This window comes from Pogonomyrmex barbatus, unplaced genomic scaffold, assembly GCF_055798465.1.
Source record: "Pogonomyrmex barbatus isolate J1 unplaced genomic scaffold, ASM5579846v1 scaffold2, whole genome shotgun sequence".
NCBI classification, from domain to species: Eukaryota; Metazoa; Arthropoda; class Insecta; order Hymenoptera; family Formicidae; genus Pogonomyrmex; species Pogonomyrmex barbatus.
The window spans coordinates 25,470,589-25,484,910 of record NW_028297116.1 but is presented as its reverse complement, the minus strand read 5'-3'; the positions used below and the strand labels follow the sequence as shown (position 1 = coordinate 25,484,910).

Below are 14,322 nucleotides of genomic sequence, written 5' to 3'. Positions count from 1 at the left end.
GAAGATGTTGAACTGATAGACGAACTCTGACGTTCATACATATGTACATTTAAATATACATAGATACATTTATGTATACATATATTTCTGTGACACATATGAACCTAACCTTTTAAACTTCGCCTATTTTCGTACTTTTTCACTTATTTCTCCTATAAGTTTTCAAATCATATTTTGAAGATCTCAAAATATTCTTAAATATTGCACAAATATGGGTAGGTAAGTTTTAAGAGATTTCTAAACTGACGAGCAAACTCCGATGAAACGTCATACACATGCACATCTACATCATAAATATATTTATGTATACATACATACACTCATATACACATTTCTGTACCCATGTATCATATGAACAAATTTTCAGGCACGCTAATCTTTTATATCATGTTTTCAAGCTTAATTGTAAAAACTTTATATTGTTCCTGCATGTAATTCGCACTTCCTACCGGTCTCATTTTGCACAAATAGGCTGCCAAATTTTTATATGAAGCAAATATTCGTACACGTTGACAGCTCTTAACTTTAAATTGGACTAAGAGGACTCGATAAAAAAGATCGAAATTTAAAAAATTTTCTCGGTATAAAGTCGACCGGTATGACTTATATTGGTGCGTATACTTTAATTGTAGAAAAGGATTCTTAAATATGTAAATGTAATTAGGAAATTAGCGTGCTGGAAAATTAATTGGTCGATCGATAAAACAGGACCGACTTTAGGATCCCCTTAAGATCTATTTTACAATGTGTCAAAATCGTGGTCGTGGACTGTAAGAATGAACCAATCACAAATTCTCCTCACATTCGTCTGTGATTGGCCCACGACACCGACACAGAACGCATTATAGAATTAAATACCTATTGTGGACCGAGACTAAAGCGGTATTTACAATGAGACTTCTATAAATCGATTATGATTTAAGTTTTTAGCAAGCTTAAGTAGTAGCAAATCTATAAGTGTCAGTCCACAATAAGTATTTAATCTTTAAGCCGTAAGAAATTGACCAATCATAGTCGATTATTCTTTTCATATTAGATTATAATTGGTCAATTTCCTACTTCTTAAAGCTTAAATCACCTATTGTGGACCGACACTAACGTTGATTTCCTTACTGCTTAGGCAGAGAGAAGAATAATCGATTGTGGTTGGCCAATTTCTTAAGTCTTACGTCTTAAAGTCTCATTGTAAATACCGCTTTAGTCTCGGTCCACAATAGATACTTAATCTTTAAGCCGTAAGAAATTGACCAATCATAGTCGATTATTCTTTTCATATTCGATTATAATTGGTCAATTTCCTACTTCTTAAAGCTTAAATCACCTATTGTGGACCGACACTAACGTTGATTTCCTTACTGCTTAGGCAGAGAGAAGAATAATCGATTGTGGTTGGCCAATTTCTTAAGTCTTACGTCTTAAAGTCTCATTGTAAATACCGCTTTAGTCTCGGTCCACAATAGATACTTAATCTTTAAGCCGTAAGAAATTGACCAATCATAGTCGATTATTCTTTTCATATTCGATTATAATTGGTCAATTTCTTACTTCTTAAAGCTTAAATCACCTATTGTGGACCGACACTTAATCGTGCATATGTGACTTGTTTCGTACTTACCAGATTTGTAAAAATGGCAGCAGCTAAAATTATCTTCGGACATTACATGTAAAAGATTTTTTGCTACTTCTTTCAACAGTTGTCAAATTGTATTTTCTGCTTGAACAGACTTCATTTTACGTGCTTTTTACAACTATTTACAGTTATCAGGAAAGGAAAAAATAACAACCGTCCATTTTCATAAGTGTCTTAAAGTTATATCAAGTTATTTAGTCAAATATCTTTATTTGCAAAACTATCGCAATAAACTTTGTCATTTCTCGCTTATGACGTCACGATTCCAATATGGCCGCAATACAAAAAAGTGTATGTACTTTAAAATAGAGTAATTTTATGATAGTGATCGTAAATTATTTTAATTAACATAAAGTATAATAAAATATTAATACAATAAAATTTCTTATATTTTTAGTAAAAATAATGTTGGTTATATAATGAAAAATGACAGAGATTATAAAAAGCATGTACAAAAAATTATAATTATGTACAGAAATAATAAAATGTATTATTCTTAAAGACAGGGCAACACATTGAATGTCCAGTTACTGTGCCAGTCATTATGATTCTGCTGTGACATAAACATGTTTCCTTGAAATTTTTCACGTAATTGTTGTTGTGTCTTATTATCAGGGAAATCTTGAAACCACATCTTCAGTTGCTCGGCTAGTTCTTTCTCATCCGCAAATACCAAACTGTTCTCATTGTGCCTTACCAATTCTGATAAGCTAAATAAGATATTGGAATTAATAATCGGACTGATTTGAATGTTACATTAAATTTATCAATATACCAATTAAAATTGAATGCGCAAACAGGCAAGCAACAGCCAAACATGTCAACAATTTTCATTGGTAAATCCAGTCCACTGGATGAGGTGTGAAGGCATATACCTAAATCTGCAGTAGCTATTTCAAAAATAAGTGGTATTCAAAACATTTGGTCAGTGTTTTTAAAGATTTATATTGTAAAAAATTAATTCAATTAGCGGCAACATGTAAATACCTAATATTTTCTGATAATCTTCATTTTCAAGCCATGGCATCTTTACTTCGACATGTTTCCATTTTTTTAAATTAATAATAGCCATGTAGAAGTCTTTTAATGGTCCTTTTCCCGTTATCACACAGATCAAATCTGGCAAGTTTAATTCATTACTTTCACATGTATCTTCATATTCTATAAAAAATATTACAAATATATAATCTCTTCTAATCATTATAAATAAATACTTGTTAAAAAGTTTTTATATATTATATATAACTTTCTAAAATATATATTATATATATATATATATATATATATATATATATATATATAAAATAAATTAGAAAGTTAAAATAATTAAAAGTTAAAATTAAAGTTAATTAGAAAGTTTAAATATGTTAAAAAGTTTATATATATATTTTTTATAAGTATATGTGATAGATTTATATTGATACCTTGTAACGCATTCAACAGGATTGAGAAATCTTCATCCTCGGTCCAACTAGTGCTAGATACAATAAAGCCAGATGTTCTGGGTGAGCAAGGTATTTTTATATCATATTTCTCAGCTAATTTGCATAGAAATTCGTTCTTTTCTACCAAAGTCAAGGGATGGAAATTATCTATTGGTCTATCATATAGGACTTTTGCTCTGTGATAAAAAAAAGGCAGTTAAACAAATAATTTTTATATAAAATATGAACAATACTAACTGGATAAACCATTTTTTCTCTAAATCTTCTTTCATTGCTTGGGTCACACACAAATTATTATTTGCTCTATAACCAAATGTTGTCTCGATGCTTTTTGCCAGTCTAACCAAGAAGTGATTCTTTCCTAGGCTCAATGCCATAAGGGAATGTGCATAATTATGCCAATCAATTATAAATCTTGCTTCTATAAGAATACAATAAAACCAACATACTGGAATAGTTGGTATTGCAGGTGGATTCTGCATAATTAGCGAGTCTGATATGTGTTTGTTAAATAATGACCAAAGAAGATCAGCAGTTTGCCAAATTACTTTCACTATATAACATAGAAGACGTGGTAGTTCTGAAATAATAAACAGATTTGTCATTGCTGTAATCGTTATAAATAAAAAAAATACAAATAGTTAAAAACATTTTATAAAATAATTATAGAATTATTAGAAAGGCATCTCTCTAATAATTGAGAAGATAAAAAATTTAAACAAAAAGAAATTGTGAAGAACAGTAAGTAAAAGTTGTGAAAAACTATCAACAATGTTGTCTGATTCGTACTGTTTTGCAATTCCGGAGGCGGTCGCAGATAATGTATTCGCACGTGCATGTTTTCGAGAATCTCCTTCATCGGTGGTGATCCAGGATAACCTATGAGATCTACGATGAAGCCTTCCCGTGCGAGAGAAATCGCGTGATATTGCATCCGTGGGCTTCTGCCAATATCGCCAAGCACCAGAACGCAAACATTTCTACCAGATTTGAGCTTCTTCAGGTAGAATTTACGCACGACGAGAACGATCACCACAATCAGCAAGAATATCAACATCAACATTTTTAGTAGAACGAACAACTGGTTTGTGTAAACAATGGATCGGCCGAAAGATCGTGATCGTGATCAATAAAAAAAAATCGCAAATCTGTATGATTTTAAATAAAAGATAGATTTAAATAAAATAAATCATAATTCGATAAATGTTAAGTTTACAGTCCTCACCTCCAATTTCGATAAAAATATTCGCGTTATTGCACAAAACAAAAAATTTGGCAGAAAAATGTATTGATCTGTCCCGTAAACCAAATATATTAATCGTTAAATTTTTTCTTTTTTTTTTTTATTTCCCTCCAGATGGAGAGTGCTGGAATTCTATTTCAGCTATGTGCCTTCAACTTCTCCCGAGTTATATGACTAGAAAATCATTAAAGTTTGCACTATTGAGGGTTAGAAAATCTGTCATATCGATTTTGAGAGTGCGTTCCTTTATTCACTCCGAGTATTATCAATACTACAAATAGCGTTCCGATATAGAGAGCAGTGCATTACGAAAGTACTGTCTTGAATTCTATGACGTCATTGATTTTGACATATTTCCTGTTGCGATTACTGCAACTAGCGAGGTAAAGCAGTCAGGGGGTCATGTAACTGTTCCCCTAGGGCGGAAACGTGTAAAATGAAAAGTTTTACGTGAACTTACGATCATGTACGATTTTGCGGGATCATGTAACTCTCTCAAACGTGAAAATGTGAAATTTTTCACGTAAACTTTTTCGCCATGTACCTTGGTGGCGGAAAGGCGAAAATCTAGGGAATTAATAAATATGCTTCGGAATTAGAGAAGATTAGGGCTGCGTTAGTGTCGGTCCACAATAAGTATTTAATCTTTAAGTCGTAAAAAATTGACCAATTATAGTCGATTATTCTTTTCATATTCGATTATAATTGGTCAATTTTTTACTTCTTAAAGCTTAAATCACCTATTGTGGACCGACACTTAGGATTAAGTGTACGTAGTACATATACAATTGGTTATTAAAAGATGTATATAATACTGTACCAATAAAATAATTTTCATTAACTATAAAACCTATGAAACTATGTTTCATGATTTCACTTTCCACGCATCCAAGCTATATACATAATCGCTGTACGTGAAAAGTTTCACATGAAATGTCAAGGTGTAAAAAATGAAAAGTAAAAAGTGAAAAATGAAAAATTTCACATAAAGTTACATGATTGATCCCCAGGGATGCTTTTTCACACATGCATATTTAGATGCAGATTCAATGAAGTATCATATTTAGAAGAGAAAGATACATTTGATCTACTGAAATTTTTTATATTATATAAAATTATATAAAATTGTAAAAATTGTATAAAAATTATTTAATTATATAGAATTTTAAGTATAATTAATGTTAATAATTTACAATAACATTAATTCTTTAACAAAGTTATATTTTTATAATTGTAAAGAAAGAAAGTGTATAATAAAACACATTTATGTGTTTAAAATAAAATATTAAGGCAGAATTAAGAAGAATACCAACATTTGTTGCATATATCATCCTAGCGTGGAGCTCGCAAAATTTTAACGCCTGTTATATACGTATGTTAAGCCTAGTTTACATAACATTAATGACATAACATAAGGCTGTAAGGCATGGTTGTAAAGCCTTGTGTCCACGATACTAGAAATTGATTCGAGATCTCGGATGAAGAAAAAAATTGACCAATCATATTGATCAATTGGCGGAAATAGTTACTGCAATAGTTGGTCAATTTTTTTCTCTGTCCGAGATCGATTTCTAGCATCGTGGACATAAGACCTAAGAACCTATTTAAATGAATTATTTTCATTTCTTATGCTTAACAACCTTACGTCACAGTATATACAGTACAATTATTCTTGATTGTTAAGCATGAAGAATGAAAATAATTTATTTAAATAGGTTCTTATGCTTTGTGTCCACGATGTTAGAAATCGGTCCAAGATTTCGGATGGGGGAGAATTGATCAATTGCGTTTGAATAATTCGGCCAATTAATCAATGCGATTGGTCAATTCTCTTTCCATCCGAGATCTCGGATCCGATTTCTAGCATCATGGACACAAAGCATTACAACCACGCCTTACAGCTTTATAGCCTTATGTTATGTCATTGTAGACTAGGCTTTATAGCCCTAGATTTACTCTTGGTCATACGTATGCGCGAGAAAGCGTTCCTAATAGCAGCACTGGTATTACATCGTTCGATCATACATACCGCGGTTCAGGACAACAGGACAACAGGACATATCAAAAAGGCGGGAAGTCGAAGTTCTCGGACCGTTGAGTGGTTCGGATGTCTTTTGTCTTCACATAAATTTTTTTTTTATATGTCATCACGCTTTTTCTTCGATTTTTGCTCACACACTTGTCATTGTTCTCTCAAATCATATTTTTTTAATTGAATCGTGGCCTGTATTGGCGCCGTATGGCAGCTTCGGCCAAAAATAAGAAATAAGAAAAATAAGGCGGGAAGTGATTGCGAACATGTGTGAAAGTGCTGTTGTAGGTCATAGCATCACCGATCGGTGACGTAAATATTTTGAGTGGTGAAAGGTAAATTTCATTACTTTAGTCATTTTATGTCGTAAATTTAGTCTGATTCGCGCTATGTATGCTTGGTATGATACCATTATCAATTCAGGTGCATTGAAATTTGATTCCGACGTCCATTGGTTTTTCGTCATTGAGGCATTTCATTGTTTCTTTTCTGGTGGAATTAAGTAAAAAAAGGAAGAAAAACGAGGTAAAGGATGATACTGCGTTCCTAACCAGGAAATCAGAATCCGCGAATGAAGATAGGACGAAATATTACTGAAGTATGAAAGACATTAAGCAGTACTTCACCAATGATAGGAAGATTGTTGACAAGGAGACTGCTATTGATCCTGGCAACATCATAGAACAGGAGGAAGAGGAGCAAGAGCAGGAGATCATCGCGACAGGTGAACGCAAACGCGTGAAGATCCGAATATCACGCAGCGATTCCAGGAGCAGGATGTGTAACGTGATTGAAAGCAAGAATGATCTAATTGACAAAACACCCAGTCCATACAATGGTGAAGTAAACAGTGGCCAGAAAAAAGATTTGCGAAATGAAACGCCAAAATCAGGCTTGATTGATTCAAATATAAAGCAGTGTTTTAAGAAGGTAATATCTAGAGTTTAATAACATATAATTGATTTTGGTTATTGATAAATATCTAATTAGGTTTTCTTATTTTTTAAGGACTTAAAGTCTATGGAAATGTATGGAAATCAGTCTGAATCTGAAAAGACAAATATCTTGCAAGAAAAAAAATTTAATAAACAGATTGTAGATAATTTCAATAAAAGTGTAATTGAGATTAACGAATCAAATATAGAATTTCATGATGAGATTGGTTCTCAGCAGGAAGAATCAAACGCTTTTCAAGTTTTGATGAATCATAGTAAACCAATACAATATAAACTGTTACCACAGCAGCCAGTTGAAGACATTGAGAGCAAAGATAAATTAGATGATGCAAAAGAATTAAAATCTAAACGAAAAGAGAAACTAATAGCTTTAGCTGATAAAAAGGGATATACAAAAAGAAAAATGATGGAGATAGAAGAAAACGAGAGAATAGAAAAGAATATTGAAAGTCGCATAAGATTCCTTAAAGGTGACAATAAAAGCAACATTATACATAAAAAAGATAATAACATTGAACTAAAAAATAACAAACAACTATCAGGAAACTTACTAGATTATTTCAGGTAATATATTGAGTATTTTTAAATTATTATTTATATAAAATTATAAATTTTATATATAAAATTAAATTTGACAGTCTTGTTATCTGTAGAGTAATTATAAATTTTTATTATGCAGCAAATCATCTCAGGAAATAACAAATAAGAATGAGAAATCTGTGTCTACTTTTATTGTAAAAGCAGATGTACATAGGAACGACAATTCTGACATCGAACCTATAATGAAGCCAATATCAAATAAGATATATTCTAACAAAAAATGTTTAAAATCAGAATTAGAGCTTTCTATGAATGATATCCACATTGTAGCATCTGAAAATTTATTTTCACCACAAGCTGTCAAACTGGATAAGCAAAAGCGAGAGAAACCTCGTTGGGCTTTACGCATAAAACTACATTCTTCCGAACAAAACGATTCTTTAAATGGTAGTATAATAAAAAATGTATTTAAAAAAAAAACATATATCTTACATATATGATGTAAAACGCGATTAGAGCCTCCCAATATATATTGGTCGACGGCAATGATTGTTTTTTCACACTTTGATCGCTGATATTGATAATTTTTCAGTAAATATCTATTTTAATAATGCTATATAGAATTAATTATAATTTTATTTTCAGATACCGATGATGAATTGTTTTCATCAAGTAAATCAAAATTTAATGGCATGAATAAATCTCGAAATTCTTTAAATACAGAAAATAATAAAGTTTACTTAAAGAATTGTGATCGGCATTCTAAGAAAGTACAGAATAAGGAGAAAAAAGAACCGATCGTAAATAGTAATATACCATATATTGTCAGAGACGTCTCTAGTGATAATAATGAAGATACTAATTTATGTTTAAAAAAATCGAATAAAAGTGATAAAAAGGAAGAAAAGATTAACGATATGAGTGAAATGGTTATAACGGTGATTGATGATTCCGAATGCGAAATTATTAATGAGAGTAGTTTGAAAAGAAAACCAAATGAAAAGCTAGCGCCTTTATTTGTTAAACGACGTAAAACTGATCCGATTTTTACGACAACTAGGCGCTTGTTTTTACAATCGGATATAATTGATATAGAGAATAAAAATATTGATCATAAAGCGAACAACGATTTACCTATATTACCGTTTCCTGCAATCAGTCATGTTACACAATTAGGAGATACTTCGGACTCGATTAAATCCGAAATCAAACATAAGTTTCCAATGAAAATCGAGAAAAAATATCTGCCTTCAATAGATATTAATAATTATAAGCATATTACTAGTTATAAAGAAGCATCAACAGTGATTGAAGCAATTAACAAACCTGTAAAGAAAAATATTGAACAAGCTTTGATAGAAATTGAGCAACTTTATCCAGATGTACAAAATATGTGGAAAACTATATCAACGATTAAAGGCGACTCTGAGAAGAAAGCGCTGTCTCGGAGAGGCAGAAAGTCGAAAGTGTTCGAGCGAAAAAAAATGTTAACGGAGAACGTCAAGAATGAAGATAATCAATCGCGTAATTGCATGTGGACGTATAAATATAAACCAAGAAGTGTCCAGGAAGTTGTTGGAAACGAAGAAGCCGCGAATAAGCTCAAGGATTGGTTGAGCAGTTGGAGATTGTCTTTAACGAAAGAGAACGATGGAAGCAGTGGTGATGAATTTTATTCCTCGGATTGCAGTTCTTCGTGCAATAATGAAAATAATCAAATAGCTGTATTATTAGGACCACATGGCAGCGGAAAGAGTGCGAGCGTGTACGCGATAGCAAACGAACTTGGTTACAGGTTGGTAGTCGTGGCTCAATGTGTGTGAATGTATTGTATTTAGAATAATTTTTAAATTTGTATTAAAATTCATTTTATTCCAAGTAAGTTATAGTCTCATTTTTACAGTGTGCTCGAGGTGAATGCATCTTCCAGACGGACTGGAAAGAGAATCTTAAAGGAGTTAGAGGAAGCCACAAAATCGCATAGAATTAAAAAAAGTAAGCTCGAGTTTGAGCGAATTATAAGTGAGAATGATGGTACGAAGATATCACAAAATTCATTGATTCTTCTGGAAGACATCGATCTCATCTTTGAAGAAGACGAAGGGTTCGTTTCCGCCGCGTATCAATTAGCATCAAATACGAAACGACCAATTGTCATGACATGTAGAGACATATGTCCTCATTTGAACAAAATGGCACCGCAACAGAATAAAATTTATTTTCAGAAAATTAGTGAAAATAGGGTATCCGTCTTGTTAAAATTAATTTCGTTGGCGGAAACAGGTTATAAACTTTCACATAATTGTCTAATGGTAAGTAGTTTTTAAATTGTTATAAAATCACATTATTTATCAATCAAAATGTATCGTATGTAAGATATCTGTAATATTTTTGTGAAAATTTTTAAAATAGAAAGGCTTTTACAAAAAAAGCATCTAGAAATTATCTATAAAGATTGTCAATTGATACTTAAATCTAAATATTTTTTAAATTTATACTAATTATACTATGCTGTATTTTTCTACTCAGTAAATGAATAATTTTTTCTATTGTTTAGAAATTATTGCAGGCGGGTGATCTACGACAGGCACTGCTTCAATTACAATACCTGCTATTATCGGGTTCACCAGTATTATCCGAACAATCTACAATCATAAAGCTATCACTTTGGCAAGATATGCAACGTTATTTGTATAAACCTGCGATTAAGCTAAACAAAAAGCACAAAACAAAGAAAAGTATAAATACCAAAAATTCCAATGTCATATGTATATTAAACAAATTAGCAGAAGATTTAGACAATTTAGCTTTAATGTCATCTTTAATTGACATTGAGGACATAACATTAAATATGTCAGAAGAAAATACGCAACCAAGTTTATCTTTAGCTGAAAATATATCTTTTTATTCCGCTTTACGCGAAATAAAGGCAGACATAGCAAATTTTATAAGCGATCGAATACTGTATAAAGATTTTAAGGCGAATGAACAAGTACAGAATCAAAGTAATATTATTCTGAGAAAACAATTGAATCAAGGGGTAGATCTAACACTGTCGCATGTTACATCTACATGTTTAGATCGACAAATTATGGCAATAGATTATCTTCCAATCATGCGAGCGATATGTCGCGCAGAGGAATCTCGCTCCACCATTAATTCTAAGCGAAGCAATCGATTTTTCCATTATTTGCACAATTTGAAAGTGCCGACCGCGTTGATGAAACCGAATATCTTATCCGCCGCGTGCAGAATGTTACAAGAAGAAAATAAAAATGCATCGTAGTGAATGTTACTAGCGACTGATACGTGTTTTTACACGAGAACTATTTATCAGATTTCACAATTGCAGTAAATTAGCGATGTTTTGATATTATTTATGTCAAAGTGAATATGTATATTGTTTTTAATGCACATTATAATATATATATATATATATGTGTATATACATATATCTTAAGCGTTTTCTTTTGCAATGAACTTGCTTTCTTTTTTTAGTAATTGAATTTATTATATTTTAGCACAAGATACATTTTTAAAAATCGGAAAGATATAAAAAGTTGCGTTTATAATAATTTATTGAAAAGAGGAAACGTATTATGTATTCAATAATTTGATATTTTTTTCATAGATATATTATTCTGTACTTTTGTCACACATTTAATGATAAATACAATTGTTCAATATCATTGTCTAATGTAAAGATTATAAAATACTGAATATCCAGTGTAAATATCAGAGATATTTTGTACATTGTTATTTGCAGATATTGCGCATTATGATATACTGCCAAAGGCGAATTATATACATTATTGCAATCATTAAGAAATATCTAAAAAAGATGATTTAATAGAAATAAATATTTATTTTTGAAAACTTTATTCCTTTTTTCTGCAAACATACTATCAAGATTTAATATAATAATGATGTTTTATATAATAATTGTATAATAATACAAACTGTAAAATTCACAGTTAAATCTTTATGTGATGCAATTTGCGATTCAATTCTTCGAACTTCAAGATTTTTCGAATAAAAAAATCTCCATAACGGTGTGCTACCTTCGTATCAGCGATGTGAATCATGTCGTGATCAATGTAGAAATCCAACTGTAAAGAAGTATTTCTATAAAAATGCTCAGTGTGCATATATATGTATATATTTTATTTATTTATTTTATTCAAAAAGTTAGTAAAGAAATAGAGAAAAATAAATTATGATTACATTTTAATTTGATAATAAGGAAAATATCAAAGATTTGAAATAATTCATTTTCATTGGAGAAAATGATGAAAGTACATGCCATTACAAGAAGTGTAAAATATATAAGGAAGCTAGAGGTTCATGCACATTATATATTTGATAAATGGAATAATACAAATAATAACTACCTCAGAGCCAGATTGAAATTTTCCATCTAATCCTGATGTGCCTTTTGTCCAAACGATGTTTTTCATCTTGTGCTTAAAGCATAATAAATGGATTGTTAATGCATTGACCTCCTTGTCGAGATCCCAGCCTTCAATATCGGATCTAGTATTGTTTCCCATAAATGTGGCTAATTTGCTTAACGGCAATGTCGTATAGAGTTTCAAGTATGAACGAATGGTCGGCAACATTTTTTGCTGCACTACTTCGTCCATGAATACTTGGGTTTGATGCTTGATGGCTTCACGGACATAATCTTCATTGGGATTGTCCGGATTTGGTGGTGTCAAAGATAGAAATTTCGGACACGCGAATACGAAGCAATTCTCGAATTCAGTGAGATCACCGTACTGCATCTTATACATTTTTTCATGGTAGTTCTTATCTCGTAGAGCCTGCTGCAAGCCTTCATCTATGCACTGCGGATGTAGAACTAGGCAGATAGCAAGGAGATGATACATCTGTTCAGTCTGTTTATTAATCTGATCGTTTTGGTAGCTACGCGTAGCGAACAACTGCTTTGTGCGTTGGATATATAACAGGATACCGGAAAATGTTCTGATCGCATCTGCATAACGGCGCATCATCATGTATGCAAAACCCACGTAGTACGCCGTCGATATCTGACAGCCGGGTACATGAGAGTATGCGCTTTTCTTGTAGAGTTCCACATTCTCCAGAACTTTGATGGCCTGGTAATAATCACCTAGCAGAGAATGCAGTCTCAGGAGACCAACAAGCGAGAAATAGCCAAGCATCTTGTACAGGGAATGTCTACCGAAAGCGCCAGCCACAGAATCTGGATCGCCACCGCTCGCGTACACTTCCAATTGGCTCTTTATCTTCGATTTATCAACCAGATAGTGCAAGACATTCAATACACACAGGACATCCCAGATTTTATTATGCGCATTTAGATTTTCGATCTCATCTGGTGTCTTATTGGACAGATTGGCGCGATATTGAGCAAATGATTGGAATTGGTAGACGAACTCGTCGATAAGCTCCCACAGCCATTGATCAGGCAGTTCCAGTTGCACCGGGGTGTCCGGATGTAGAATATAATTAAAAAGATCGCAGTAATTATAAAAAGAGTTAAGACGCTGCTCCAATGTCGGGCCTTGCATACGCGCGTAGATATGCCGATAATAAAGTTCCTTATAGAGAGTGAGAAACACTGCATCATTGTCAACGATATGGGCAATCGTCGAGGCGTCCGGCCATGGCGACTTGTCGAACAGCTGCTCCGATATTTTGGGAAATGAATTCTCGTACAGATTCTGAATCTCGAAAATCATACCTTCGTTGATGCAATTGCGCAGGAATACTAAGAAATTGCGGACCACCTCGGGCACCTGCCGGTAGCTCGGGCGGTCGTACTGATCATGCACGTCAGGCGGCCCATAATCATCATAGGCGTCATACTAAGGAGAATTATATATAAATTAGAATAACTCGAGTTTACGAATATCGAGGTTTAATCAAATAAAAAATGTAAGTAGACGAGCACCTCATTGTAATCGTCATACATCGTATTGGAGAAATGGGATGATCCGAAGAAAATATAACCTCTCGTCGACAAGCACAGCTGGGTTTCACCAAGAGCTGCCAATACCCACACGGAGCAGCACGCAGCAGAATAATGATGGGGGGAGGGAACGACCCGTTTAATCACGTTACAATTGAACACAGCCGATGCCTGAAGCCGAAGATTTTCCACTGGATCAATCAATCAAATAATTTTATTTTAAATTGGCCAATCGGTAACGTGGACACTCGAGCGCAACCCTAGTCGCAAATTTCCGGCTGCGTTCCGATATTCACTACCAGTACTAAAAATCTATAATATACGTGACCTGAATTATATATTTTCAGTACTGACAGTGAATATCGGAACGCAACTTCCGTAATTGTGTGTCATAATGACGTCATCTTGCTACTTGGGACATCATATTTTTATAGTATAATATTTATATTTTTAAATTACATTAACATACTGTTACATTTACATTTATATATTTTATCTTTCCTTTTATATTCATTCCTTA

At 32.5% G+C, this 14,322-nt stretch overlaps 3 protein-coding genes and 1 long non-coding RNA gene across 8 annotated transcripts; 2 read left to right on the top strand and 2 right to left on the bottom strand.

Moving 5' to 3' along the window:
- The first annotated feature begins 1,462 nt into the window (after nt 1-1,462).
- Nucleotides 1,463-4,279, top strand: LOC148936842 (uncharacterized). Of its 2 annotated transcripts, XR_016138978.1 has the most exons (3): nt 1,557-1,663; nt 1,759-1,921; nt 3,074-4,279. It is a non-coding gene; the product is annotated as an uncharacterized LOC148936842 (long non-coding RNA). The 2 variants fall into 2 exon arrangements; XR_016138977.1 differs by having other exon boundaries at nt 1,463-1,921.
- LOC105426120 (ALG1, chitobiosyldiphosphodolichol beta-mannosyltransferase) lies at nt 2,002-4,881 on the bottom strand. Of its 3 annotated transcripts, XM_089075816.1 has the most exons (7): nt 4,779-4,881; nt 3,865-4,072; nt 3,313-3,655; nt 3,055-3,251; nt 2,618-2,791; nt 2,406-2,520; nt 2,002-2,340 (listed from the first exon to the last, which is right to left on the bottom strand). In XM_089075816.1, the coding sequence occupies exons 1-7, from the start codon at nt 4,782-4,784 to the stop codon at nt 2,127-2,129; spliced, it is 1,257 nt and encodes a 418-aa protein (XP_088931942.1). In that variant the 5' UTR covers nt 4,785-4,881; the 3' UTR covers nt 2,002-2,126. The 3 variants fall into 3 exon arrangements, with proteins under 3 accessions (XP_088931942.1, XP_025073806.2, XP_011635506.2); XM_025218021.2 differs by lacking the exon at nt 4,779-4,881 and having other exon boundaries at nt 3,865-4,138; XM_011637204.3 differs by lacking the exon at nt 4,779-4,881 and having other exon boundaries at nt 3,055-3,107; nt 3,865-4,138.
- A 1,415-nt stretch (nt 4,882-6,296) lies between these two features.
- elg1 (enhanced level of genomic instability 1) lies at nt 6,297-11,722 on the top strand. Of its 2 annotated transcripts, none has more exons than XM_011637206.3 (7): nt 6,297-6,685; nt 6,854-7,280; nt 7,359-7,870; nt 7,986-8,293; nt 8,492-9,641; nt 9,750-10,158; nt 10,404-11,722. In XM_011637206.3, exons 2-7 carry the CDS (start codon nt 6,951-6,953, stop codon nt 11,130-11,132), a joined length of 3,438 nt encoding a protein of 1,145 aa, XP_011635508.2. In that variant the 5' UTR covers nt 6,297-6,685; nt 6,854-6,950; the 3' UTR covers nt 11,133-11,722. The 2 variants fall into 2 exon arrangements, with proteins under 2 accessions (XP_011635508.2, XP_011635507.2); XM_011637205.3 differs by having other exon boundaries at nt 6,774-7,280.
- eIF3l (eukaryotic translation initiation factor 3 subunit L) lies at nt 11,709-13,965 on the bottom strand. Its single transcript, XM_011637207.2, has 3 exons — nt 13,785-13,965; nt 12,238-13,698; nt 11,709-11,955 (listed from the first exon to the last, which is right to left on the bottom strand). Exons 1-3 carry the CDS (start codon nt 13,803-13,805, stop codon nt 11,821-11,823), a joined length of 1,617 nt encoding a protein of 538 aa, XP_011635509.1. The 5' UTR covers nt 13,806-13,965; the 3' UTR covers nt 11,709-11,820.
- Between the last annotated feature and the right edge of the window lie 357 nt (nt 13,966-14,322).

Bases quoted from the DNA above. Each gene is read 5' to 3' on its own strand.
- LOC105426120 (XM_025218021.2), bottom strand. From the start codon at position 4,138: ATGTTGATGTTGATATTCTTGCTGATTGTGGTGATCGTTCTCGTCGTG. The intron at 2,792-3,054 runs GTATCAATATAA...TATTTTTTATAG, and splicing joins CCTGTTGAATGCGTTACAAG to AATATGAAGATACATGTGAA. The intron at 2,341-2,405 runs GTATATTGATAA...TATCTTATTTAG, and splicing joins TGCGCATTCAATTTTAATTG to CTTATCAGAATTGGTAAGGC.
- eIF3l (XM_011637207.2), bottom strand. From the start codon at position 13,805: ATGTATGACGATTACAATGAG. The intron at 13,699-13,784 runs GTGCTCGTCTAC...AATTCTCCTTAG, and splicing joins TGTATGACGATTACAATGAG to TATGACGCCTATGATGATTA. The intron at 11,956-12,237 runs GTAGTTATTATT...ACTTCTTTACAG, and splicing joins AATTTCAATCTGGCTCTGAG to TTGGATTTCTACATTGATCA.
- elg1 (XM_011637206.3), top strand. From the start codon at position 6,951: ATGAAAGACATTAAGCAGTACTTCACCAATGATAGGAAGATTGTTGAC. The intron at 7,871-7,985 runs GTAATATATTGA...TTTATTATGCAG, and splicing joins AACTTACTAGATTATTTCAG to CAAATCATCTCAGGAAATAA. The intron at 8,294-8,491 runs GTAGTATAATAA...TTTTATTTTCAG, and splicing joins ACAAAACGATTCTTTAAATG to ATACCGATGATGAATTGTTT.